The following is a 12,324-nucleotide window of genomic DNA, read 5'->3' on the forward strand; positions in this document are numbered from 1 at the left end:
CTCCCTCCCTCCTCCCTTCTTTCCTTCCCTCCCCCAAAATAAGACCCTGTCTTATATTTTTTGAACCCTGAAGTAAGCATTTGGCCTTATTGCATGCACTCAAAAGCCCGATTGGGCTTATTATCAGGGGATGGCTTATTTTTGGGAAAACAGAGTACAGTATTGTCTATATCTGTTATCTATGTATCTTTCTTTCTATCTCAATCCACCTATCCATCTACAGTATCTCCTTCCTTCCCTGCTTGCTTGCTTCCTTCCTTGCTTGCTTGCTTGCTTCCTTCCTTCCTCCCTCCCTCCCTCCCTGAAAATAAGATCCTGTCTTATATACTATATATATATTTTGTACCCTGAAATAAGCGCTTGGCCTTATTGCAATGTACTCAAAACCTGTTTGCATTTATTATTATTATGTCAGTATTATTATTATTATTATTATTATTATTATTATTATTATTATTATTATTAATTAGATTTGTATGCCGCCCCTCTCCGCAGACTCGGGGCGGCATACAAATTATTATCAGGGAGATCTTATATTGGGGGGAAACAGGGTAGTAGTAGTAGTAGAAACAGGTTGTTATGTGAATTTGGCTTTCCAATTACTCACACTCTTGTTGTTGTTGTTGCTGTTGTTGTTCATGCTGATATAGGGAAGAGGGCTCAATTCTTAATGTTGCAAACTTTTGTTGCTCGATAGGCCATAATGATCACTGCAAATCTGGGCTTAGGAAGAAGTTTAGATTTAAAAACTAACTAACAAACAAAAAAAAACAACTTGTCCAGCGATGCCTGATTTTTTCTCTGAATCTATCGTGGTTTTTGTTCTTCTTCTGCAGAGCCACTGGCTTTACCACCCGTTCAGATATCGGTCCCGCCCGGATGCTAACGACCCCGTGGATGATCGCCATGCTCCCCCAGGGAAGAGAACCGTCGGGGATCAGATGAAGAAAAATCAAGCGGATGACGACGATGAAGATCTGAACGATACAAATTATGACGAGGTGATGTCATTTTGTCACACCGGCCCATGCTGCCGATGAAGCTGAGTTAGAATTGAACAGAATTCTTTATTGGCCAAGTGTGATTGGACATACAAGGAATTTGTCTTTGGTCCGTGTGCACTCGGTCTACACAAGGAGAATAAAAGACATTCATCGAGAATAAAAAAGATACAACACTTAGTGATAATCAAGGAGCCTCAGTGGGGCAGTAGTTAGAGAGCAGTAACAAATGTTTACCTTTCCCAGTATCTTTCCCAAGGAGTCTTCGCTTCTCTTTAGCTGGACAAAGTATTTCAGCTTCCGCTTCAGTAGCTGTTCTTCCAGAGAACAATCAAGATTGATTGCCTTTAGGATTGACTGATTGGCATTTCCAATATCACCATGTTTTTGTTCAGTTTCCACAACTTGCTCAAGGATTTAATCAGTGGGTTTCTCCCCCCCCCCCCCAAAGATTGTAACATGTCTTTGGTGTGGAATGCTATAGATTTGAACCTGTTCTTTTTTTCTCTATATTGTTAATATCACTTGCCTTGCCCCCTCTTGCTTAAGGCTGTCTAGCCTCCGTTCATCCATCCATACCTATCTACCTACCCATTTATTTTATTTATTTATTTATTTATTGGCTCGGGGCGGCTAACAACAGTAATAAAACAATGTACAATAATAATCCAATAAATACTAAAAATGATTAAAAAACCCATTAATATAAAAACCAAACCTACCTACCTACCTATCTATCTATCTATCTATCTATCTATCTATCTATCTATCTATCTATCTTTATCTCGCTCTGCTGCCTACCTATCATCTATCTAATCTTTCTATCTATATTTATCTAGCTTCCTTCCTTCCTTCCTTCCTTCCTTCCTTCCTTCCTTCCTTCCTTCCTTCCTTCCTTCCTTCCTTCCTTCCTTCCTTCCTTATCTCTCCTATCTTCCTACTTAGATATCTAATCTCTCTCTCCTTCTTTCTTTATCTCTCCTATCTACTTATCTATCATATATCTAATCTAATCTCCCCCTCTCTCATTCTCTTTCTTTCTTTCTTTCTTTCTCTCGCTCTCTCTCTCTCCCTGTCTACCTACCAACCATCTATCTAATCTATATCTATCTGTATATCTCTTTCATCTACCTATCTACCTCTCTCTTTGCCTATTTTTCATCTGTCTAATCTACCTACCTGCCTACCTACCTACCTATCATCTATCTAATTTTATCTATCTATCTATCTATCTATCTATCTATCTATCTATCTATCTATCTATCTATCTATCTATCTACCTTCCTCTCTTCCTCTCTTCTTCTCTTATCATCTATCTACTTACCTATCTACTTACCTACAATCTATCTAATCTCCTATCTGTCTGTCTGTCATCTTTAGCTAAAAGACTATAAAACTGGACATTTTGTGTTTTGTTTTTGGTGGTTTTATTAAGGGGATAACATGAGTTGACATGACTTTTTTGACCTGTGCAGTTCAATGGATACGCTGGAAGTCTGTTCTCCAGTGGACCTTATGAAAAAGACGATGAAGAAGCAGATGCCATTTATGCTGCTTTGGATAAAAGGATGGATGAGAAAGAAGAAAAGAGAGAAGGTAGGGTTTTTTTTCCCCTTAAAGCACGAGAGAGGTTGCCTATGTACTTCGATTTGAAACCCATGTGATCAAATGTCAGCTGCAAATTTTAAATTTCTGGTCCATGATTTACTTTTGGGTCTCTCAAATATTTAAATATTTCAAAGATAACTGGGATAAATGTTGGATGGGCTGAAGTATTGGCTGTACCATTTATTTTCTAGAGAACAGCGTGAGAAAGAGGAGATTGAAAAGTACCGAATGGAACGACCAAAAATTCAGCAGCAGTTCTCGGATCTGAAAGTAAGGAGACAGCATATGCATCACTACCCATGCCCTTCTAGGATTCGAACCTGGGCTGCTTTTGCCATGTAGGCAGTGTTTTTACCCCTAAGCCACAGGCTCTCTTCCCTTTTATCGCTGAGCCAGGGAAAGATTACATGTTTTTTTCTTAGGTCACCTGGTATTTATTTATTTATTTTATATATTTATTAGATTTGAATGCCGCCCCTTTCCGTAGACTCGGGGCGGCTCACAACACAATAAAAACAGTTTATAACAAATCTAATAATTTACAATATAAAATATTTAAAAACCATATTATTAAACAGACATACACACAAGCATACCATACATAAATTGTATAGGCCTGGGGGAGATATCTCAGTTCCCCCATGCCTGACGACAAAGGTGGGTTTTAAGGAGTTTGCGAAGGCGAGGAGGGTAGGAGGCAGTTCTAATCTCTGGGGGGAGCTGGTTCCAGAGAGTTGGGGCCGCCAAAGAGAAGGCTCTTCCCCTGGGGCCGCCAACCGACATTGTTTAGTTGACGGGACCGGAGAAGGCCCACTCTGTGGGACCTAATCGGTCGCTGGGATTCATGTGGCAGAAGGCGGTCTCGGAGATATTCTGGTCCGATGCCATGAAGGGCTTTAAAGGTTATAACCAACACTTTGAATTGTGACCGGAAATTGATCGGCAACCAATGCAGACCGCGGAGTGTTGTTGTAACATGGGCATGGGTATACCCAAATATGAGAGGGAGCATACTGCTTCCTTTTGCCTTCCAGCCCCACTCCAGGGCCACCCACTCACCAAATCACATTTTCCAAACTTGCAAAGAACTGATAAAGAAATAAAGGGAGACTACTATAGATCTATTTTGAAATAGATCTATTTCTTTGCAAGTTGGGAAAAGATGTTCTGGTGTCTGGATGGCCTCTGGAATGGGTTTCGTTACCATTGTAACTTTGAATGATCAGTAAACAAATAGTTTGCCGGTCAAAGAATACCTGTACAGTGGTCCCTCTACTTACAAACTTAATTCGTTCCGTGACCAGTCCTTAAGTGGAAAAGTTTGTAAGAAGAAGCAATTTTTCCCATAGGAATCAATGTAAAAGCAAATAATGCATGCAATTGGGGGAAACCACAGGGAGGGTGGAGGCCCTGTTTCCTCCAGGAGATTCCTAGAGAGGCCCCATGGAGGTTTCTCCCCACCTTTTCCAGCCCTGTTTCCTCCCAGGAGATTCCTAGAGAGGTCCCACTGAGGCTTCTCCCCACCTTTTCCAGCCTTGTTTCCTCCCAGGAGATTCCTAGAGAGGTCCCACTGAGGCTTCTCCCCACCTTTCCCAGCCCTGTTTTCTCCCAGGAGATTCCTAGAGAGGCCTCACTGACGGTTCTCCCCACCTTTTCCAGCCCTGTTTCCTCCCAGGAGATTCCTAGAGAGGTCCCACTGAGGCTTCTCCCCACCTTTTCCAGCCTTGTTTCCTCCTAGGAGATTCCTAGAGAGGTCCCACTGAGGCTTCTCCCCACCTTTCCCAGCCCTGTTTTCTCCCAGGAGAATTCCTAGAGAGGCCTCACTGACGGTTCTCCCACCTTTTCCAGCCCTGTTTCCTCCCAGGAGATTCTTGGAGAGGCCCCACGGAGGCTTCTCCCTGCCTTTTCCGGTTACAGTTTCGGAGGCTTGAGTTTGTAAGTGGGAAATGGTTCTTGAGAAGAGTCAAAAAAATCTAGAACACCCGGTTCTTATCTAGAAAAGTTCGTAAGTAGAGGCCTTCGTAGGTAGAGGTACCACTGTATAAAGATCCAGAAAAGCCTGCACTAGTTTTTTGCGGAAAAAAGACCAGAATTTGCTAATTAAATGCCAAAAGATAGGAAAGGAGAAGAAAGGACTAATTTAAATGCCGTGTAGTGATTTCAATGACAGATTGTGATTGTTGTTTTGGTAGAGAAAACTGGCTGAAGTTACCGAAGAGGAATGGCTAAGTATCCCAGAAGTTGGTGATGCCAGGAACAAGCGCCAGAGGAATCCACGTTATGAAAAACTGACACCTGTCCCAGACAGTTTCTTTGCGAAGCACTTGCAGTCGGGAGAGAATCACACATCGGTGGATCCTCGGCAGACGGTGAGAAAGTCCAGCTGAGATTTCCTGGTTTCAATGGGTTTTTCCGAAACAACGGCTTGGCAAGGGACTTCCAGTTGATACCTATTTCATGGGCAGATGTTTTCCTCTGATAGAGAAACATCTGTCGCTGCCTAGGATTGAACTCTCAGCCTCCCGAATATGAGGCGAGCATCTTCACCTCTTGGCCACTGTGCTGCTCTCTAATTTTAAAAAGATTGAAAGACGTTGTTGTTAGTGGCAAAGTCGTGTTCCACCCATCGTTCTCCCAGTCTCCCTCATTTTCTATTGGAGAAAAAAATAAATTTATAACACCCCCCCCCCCCCCCAAAAAAAATAAGATATCGCTCCATGTGCTACAGGTTCGACATGGGTATAGGGTCCCCCGCTTTAGTGGGGGTTTGGACTAAAAGTCCTCCAAGGTCCCTCCCAGCTTTATGCTGATTGATTGATTGATTCCATCTATTAATGAACTCAATCTGTAGAGTCTGGAGGACAGAAGGGAAAGAGGGGACATGATCGAAACATTTAAATATGTGAAAGGGTTAAATAAGGTTCAGGAGGGAAGTGTTTTTAATAGGAAAGTGAACACAAGAACAGGGGGGCACACAATCTGAAGTTAGTTGGGGGAAAGATCAGAAGCAATGTGAGAAAATATTTGACTGAAAGAGAAGTAGACGCTTGGAACAAACTTCTAGCAGACATGGTTGGTAAATCCACAGGAACTGAATTTAAGCATGCCTGTGATAAACATATATCAAATCTAAGATAAAATACCGGAAATAATATAAGGGCAGACTGGATAGAATAGAATAGAATAGAATTTTATTGGCCAAGTGTGATTGGACACACAAGGAATTTGTCTTGGTGCAGATGCTCTCAGATACATTTGTCAAGAATCATGGGGTTCAATACTTAATGATTGTCATAGGGGTCAAATACGCAATGAAGAAACAATCAATATTAATAAAAATCTTAGGATACAAGCAACAAGTTACAGTCATACAGTCCTAAGTGGGAGGAAAAGGATGATAGGAATGATGGACCGTGAGGTTTTTTTCCTGCCGTCAATCTTCTGTGTTTCTATTTTATTAATAGTATTTGAAATTCCTTAACACCTCTCTCCTCCCATCGGTTTATCTTGCAGCAATTTGGTGGTCTGAATACCCCTTACCCAGGGGGCTTAAACACGCCTTATCCAGGTGGAATGACCCCGGGATTGATGACTCCTGGCACAGGGGAGCTGGACATGAGGAAGATTGGACAGGCTAGAAACACCTTGATGGATATGCGTCTCAGCCAGGTAAGGACGCGCTCACATTTTTAGTGCTGCTGCGTGAACTTGTAGCTAAATTATGTGCATCCCACTTCAAGGTTGACATCTACCTAATTTTAAAGGTCTTCTCTTTTCTTTAATATCAGGAGTTTATTTATTTTATTTATTTATTTATTTATTTATTAGATTTGTATGCTGCCCCTCTCCGAAGACTTGGGGCGGCTACCAACAGTAAAGAAAACAATGTAAGAAATCTAATATTAAAAAATAATCTAAAAACCTCCAATTTAAGAGACCAATCATACAAACAAGCATACCATGTATAAATTCTATAAGTCTAGGGGGAAGGGGAAAAAATTTCTATTCCCCCATGCCTGATGACAGAGGTAGGTTTTAAGGAGCTTGCGAAAGGCAAGGAGGGTGGGGGCAACTCTGATATCTGGGGGGAGCTGGTTCCAGAGGGTCGGGGCCGCCACAGAGAAGGCTCTTCTCCTGGGGCCCACCAAATGACATTGTTTAGTCGACGGGACCCGGAGAAGACCAACTCTGTGGGACCTAACCGGTCGCTGGGATTCGTGTGGCAGAAGGCGGTTCCCGGAGATATTCTGGTCCGATGCCATGAAGGGCTTTATAGGTCATAACCAACACTTTGAATTGTGACCGGAAACTGATCGGCAACCAATGCAGACTGCGGAGTGTTGGTGTGACATGGGCATATTTGGGAAAGCCCATGATTGCTCTCGCAGCTGCATTCTGCACGATCTGAAGTTTCCGAACACTTTTCAAAGGTAGCCCCATGTAGAGAGCGTTACAGTAGTCGAGCCTCAAGGTTCCAAACGAAGCAATTTTAAGACTTCTGGACTTCAATTCCCAGGATTCCTCAGCCAGCCATGGTGTCTGAGAAATTCTGGGAATTGAAGTCCACAAGTCTTAACGTTGCCAAGCTTAGACACACCTGCCTTGTATGATTGTGTTGTGTGTCTCCCAGTGCTCTGGACAGTCGGGCAGGTTACCTTGCCGCCAGTTCGCTTCCTCCCATGCCATGTGGCTGCATATGCGCAGGGCCAAAAATTCCCCCCCCCCCCAAAAAGGTGAAAACAAGATGGCGACGCATGCACCGTGCCAGAAACTCAGCTTCTGCGCATGCGCAGGAGAAGAAAAAAATAGCAATTAAAAAAAAATCCAAATAAAAGATGGCTGCGTCCACGGATCAGCACCGACAGAACTGGTTCCGTGATGTCACTGTGACATCACCAGGGATTTGCTACCAGACCTATAGAACCGGTGCAAACCAAAAGGAACCCACCTCTGGGCAGCGTGCACATTAAATAAATCAATATATGGGGATGATAATCTATTCCAAAGCCTTCTCTGTGGCAGCCCCGGCCCTCTGGAATCAACTCCCCCCCCGAGATTAGAACTGCCCCCACCATCCTTGTCTTTCGTAAATTACTCAAGACCCATTTATTCCGCCAGGCATGGGGCAGTTGAGACACCTTTCCCCCAGGCTTTTTTATATTTATGTTTTGGTATGTACAGTATATGTTGTTTGCTTTTTAAAAATATGATAGGGTTTTATGTGCTTTTTAATATTAGATTTGTTTTTGCTGGAATATTGTTTTTATTGTTGTGAGCCACCCCGAGTCTTCGGAGAGGGGCGGCATACAAATCTAATAAATTGAATTGAATTGAAATTGAATTTATTAATTTAATTATTTATTTATTTAATTAATTAATTTGACTTCTATGCTGCCCAATCCCGAAGGACTCATGGCGGCTTACAACAGTATAAAATTACAAATAACAGGTAGCCCTCAACTTACAACCCCAATTGAGGCCAAAATTCATGAGAAATTTGCTAAGAGGGTTTTGCTGACTTTGTGACGACTTTTCCTGCCGGAGCTGTTAAAGTGAAGCTGGTTTCTCCATTGACTTTGCTTGTCATACAGTCGCAAAAGGGGATCACGTGACTCGCTGAACCCTGCAACTGTTGTAAATATTTGTTAATGTATGAGCAGAGTAATCCTTGTCGAGGTGGCGCAGTGGGTAGAGTGCAGTACTGCAGGCCACTAAAGCTGACTGCTAGATCTGCAGGTCAGTGGTTCAAATCTCACCACCGGCTCAAGGTTGACTCAGCCTTCTATCCTTCCGAGGTGGGTAAAATGAGGACCTGGATTGTGGGGGAAATAGCCTAGCTCTGTTAAAAACTGCCATTGCTAACATGTTGTAAGCCATCCTGAGTCTAAGGAGAAGGGCGGCATAAAAAATAGAATGAATGAATGAATGAATAATAATAATCAGAATAACAATCCAAATAGTATTAAGTACAAAGTCTTTCTTACCAGTTGTCTTTGTCTTTAATAGAGTAGAATAGAATAGAATTTTATTGGCCAAGAGTGATTGGACATACAAGGAATTTGTCTTGGTGCATATGCTCTCAGTGTACATAAAAGAAAAAGATACATTTGTCAAGAATCATGGGGTACAACACTTAATGATTGTCATAGGGGTCAAATAAGCAATGAAGAAACAATCAATATTAATAAAAATCTTAGGATACAAGCAACAAGTTACAGTCATACAGTCTTAAGTGGGAGGAAAAGGATGATACGAATGATGAGAAAAATTAGTAGAATAGAAGTGCAGATTTAGCAAAAAGTCTGACAATGTTGAGGGAATTATTTGTTTAGTAGTGATGGCGTTCGGGAAAAAACTGTTCTTGGGTGTAGTTGTCTTGGTGTGCAGTGCTCTGTAGCGACGTTTTGAGGGTAGGAGTTAAAGCAGTTTGTGTCCAGTTTAATCATCAAAGATATCAAGCCTAAACACATTTTAGCTATAATACATGACTACAATACAGAGAGATTGCAGAGAGTTGCAGAACATACAGTGAGTAGCCATTAACAGTAAATAGCCACACAAAGAAAACAGAGAGGGTGACTTATAGAAATATGCTATAAACTCTAGCTCCCTCTTGTGTCAGTCTACAACACCTGCAGCCAAAATATTGCCAACCCAACAATTATGGACAGAGTTCTAACAATATGAGTCAGTTGTCAAGTATCCGAATGAAAATCGTGTGGCCATGGGGATGCTACAACGGTCATAAGTGTCAGAAATGATACCTAAGTCACTATTTTCAATGCCTTTGTAACTTTGAACGGTCACTAAACAAACTGTTGTAAGTGGAGGACTACCTGTGTTTAGTGATGGGCATAACATTGTTTAACCCGTTTAGTACTTTATGGGAAAACGTATATGCTCATTGGGATTTTACATTGGTTTGCTTGTTTTGTCACCTTAACGAGGCTTTGGTTAACCCTCAGGTATCCGATTCGGTGAGCGGCCAGACAGTGGTGGATCCCAAAGGATACCTCACGGATTTAAATTCCATGATTCCAACACATGGCGGAGACATCAAGTAAGACCATGGGTGTTGTACTTGTATAATTATAGAAAGAATAGAAATCTCTGGGTTGAAAAGGATGCGTGAATGTATAGACATATACAGTGATATCTTGTCTTACGAACCCCTTGTCATACAAACTTTTCTAGATACGAACCCGGGGTTTAAGATTTTTTTGCCTCTTCTTCCGAACTATTTTCACCTTACGAACCCAAGCAGCCGCCACTGGGATGCCCCGCCTCCAGACTTCCATTGCCAGCCAAAGGCTCCCCTCGTTGGAAAACTCCACCTCTGGACTTTCGTTGCCAGCGAAGCGCCCGTTTTTGCGCTGCTGGAATTCCCCTGCTGGGATTCCCCTACAGCATCATAAAAACACGGAAGTCCGGAGGTGGGGTTTCCCATGGAGGGGAGCCTCAGGGGAACCCCAGCAGCGCAAAAACGGGCGCTTCGGCTGGCAAAAGGGGTGAGTTTTGGGCTTGCACGCATTAATCGCTTTTCCATTGATTCCTATGGGAAACATTGTTTGGTCTTACAAACTTTTCACCTTATGAACCTCGTCCTGGAACCAATTAAGTTCGTAAGACAAGGTATCAGCTGACTTTGGAACATCATCTTTCGGCTGTGGCGAGGAGGGCGTTTGCCCAGGTTTGCCTGGTGCACCAGTGGCGGCCCTATCTGGACAGGGACTCACTGCTCACAGTCACTCATGCCCTCATCACCTCGAGGTTCGATTACTGCAACGCTCTCTACATGGGGCTACCTTTGAAAAGTGTTCAGAAACTTCAGATCGTACAGAACACGGCCGCGAGAGCCATCGTGGGGCTTCCCAGATTCGCCACATTTCTACAACGCTCTGTGGCCTGCATTGGCTGCCGATCAGTTTCCGGTCACAATTCAAAGTGTTGGTTATGACCTTTAAAGCCCTACATGGCACTGGACAAGAGTACATCCGGCACCTCCTGCTACCGCACGAATCCCAGCGGACGATAAGGTCCCACAGAGTTGGCCTTCTCCGGGTCCTGTCAACTAAACAATGTCATTTGGCGGGCCCCAGGGGAAGAGCCTTCTCTGTGGTGGCCCTGGCCCTCTGGAATCAACTCCCCCTAGAGATTAGAACTGCCCCCACCCTCCCTGTCTTTCGTAAACTACTCAAGACTCACTTATACCGCCAGGCATGGGGGAGTTGAGACACCTTTCCCGCAGGCTTTTTATATTTTATGTTTAGTATGTATGTGTTGTTTGGTTTTAAATATGATAGTGTTTTTATAAGCTTCTTTTTTAATACAGTGGTACCTCATCTTACGAACTCCTCTTCTAACGAACTTTTGAAGATACGACCCTGGTGTTTAAGATTTTTTTGCCTCTTCTTCCGAACTATTTTCACCTTACGAACCCAAGCAGCTGCTGCTGGGATGAAGGGGTTTCTTTTTTTCCCCTTTTTTGAAGAAAGAAAAGGGAGGGGCAGCTTGGAGGAGTAAAGATTTTGCATGCTTGCAAAGGCACTGAAAAGGTGTCTTTTTAAGAAAGAAAAGAAAGGGGCGCCCCCCTTGCCTTTCTTCCTTCCCACTCACCCTTTAGCCTAGCCTTGCTTCTTCCACCCGCCCCCTTTAGCTGCTCCTCCCTGCCCTCTGTTCGCCTCCCTTCTAAAGTTTAGGGTTTTCCTGAAGGATTTGCACGCATTATTTGCTTTTACATTGATTCCTATGGGAAACATTGTTTCATCTTACGAACTTTTCACCTTACGAACCTCCTCCTAGAACCAATTAAGTTCGTATGATGAGGTACCACTGTATTAGATTTGTTTTGCTATAATATTGTTTTTTATTATTGTTGTGAGCTGCCCCGAGTCTTCGGAGAGGGCAGCATACAAATCTAATTAATAATAATAATAATAATAATAATTATTATTATTATTACTACTGTATAATGATAATGATGATAGTGATATATATCATATTTTTATTTATTTATTTATTTATTTATTTATTTATTTATTTATTGTATTTATATGCCACTCATTTCAAAGCGGACTCAGAGCGGCTAACAAATGTGATAAATACAATAATATTAAAATGCAATCAGAAATACATAATAAAATCAGTAATAATGATAAATAATAACTTTACCTAGTTACCTAGTTGGGCATTTTACCTAGTTGTTACAATTCAATGGGTCCAAAGACGGGCTACAAGAATGGTGGAAGGTCTTAAGCATAAAACGTTTCAGGAAAGACTTCATGGACTCAATCTGTATAGTCTGGAGGACAGAAGGAAAAGGGGGGACATGACCGAAACATTTAAATGTCCAGGAGGGATGTGTTTTTAATAGGAAAGTGACCACAAGAACAAGGGGACACAATCTGAAGTTAGTTGGGGGAAAGATCAAAGGCAACATGAGAAAATATTATTTTACTGAAAGAGTAGTAGATCCTTGGAACAAACTTCCAGCAGACGTGGTTGGTAAATCCACAGTAACTGAATTTAAACATGCCTGGGATAAACATAGATCCATCCTAAGATAAAATACAGGAAATAGTATAAGGGCAGACTAGATGGACCATGAGGTCTTTTTCTGCCGTCAGACTTCTATGTTTCTATGTTTGTATGAACTCCATCTGTATCGTCTGGAGGACAGAAGGGCTGGCACTGTAGGGCATGAAGCTTTTGCTTT

At 42.3% G+C, this 12,324-nt stretch overlaps 1 protein-coding gene across 1 annotated transcript in view; it reads left to right on the top strand.

The window, feature by feature from the left end:
* Positions 1–816: 816 nt before the first annotated feature.
* The window catches only part of PRPF6 (pre-mRNA processing factor 6), a 48,447-nt gene continuing 36,939 nt past the window's right edge, over positions 817–12,324 (top strand). The window contains exons 1-6 of the mRNA XM_070744442.1: positions 817–1,001; positions 2,477–2,597; positions 2,801–2,879; positions 4,802–4,978; positions 6,123–6,278; positions 9,575–9,669. Of these exons, the coding sequence (XP_070600543.1) occupies positions 2,838–2,879; positions 4,802–4,978; positions 6,123–6,278; positions 9,575–9,669 (470 nt within the window). The 5' untranslated portion in view covers positions 817–1,001; positions 2,477–2,597; positions 2,801–2,837. The remainder of the gene's footprint in view (positions 1,002–2,476; positions 2,598–2,800; positions 2,880–4,801; positions 4,979–6,122; positions 6,279–9,574; positions 9,670–12,324) is intronic.

This window comes from Erythrolamprus reginae, chromosome 3 (genome assembly GCF_031021105.1).
Source record: "Erythrolamprus reginae isolate rEryReg1 chromosome 3, rEryReg1.hap1, whole genome shotgun sequence".
NCBI classification, from domain to species: Eukaryota; Metazoa; Chordata; class Lepidosauria; order Squamata; family Dipsadidae; genus Erythrolamprus; species Erythrolamprus reginae.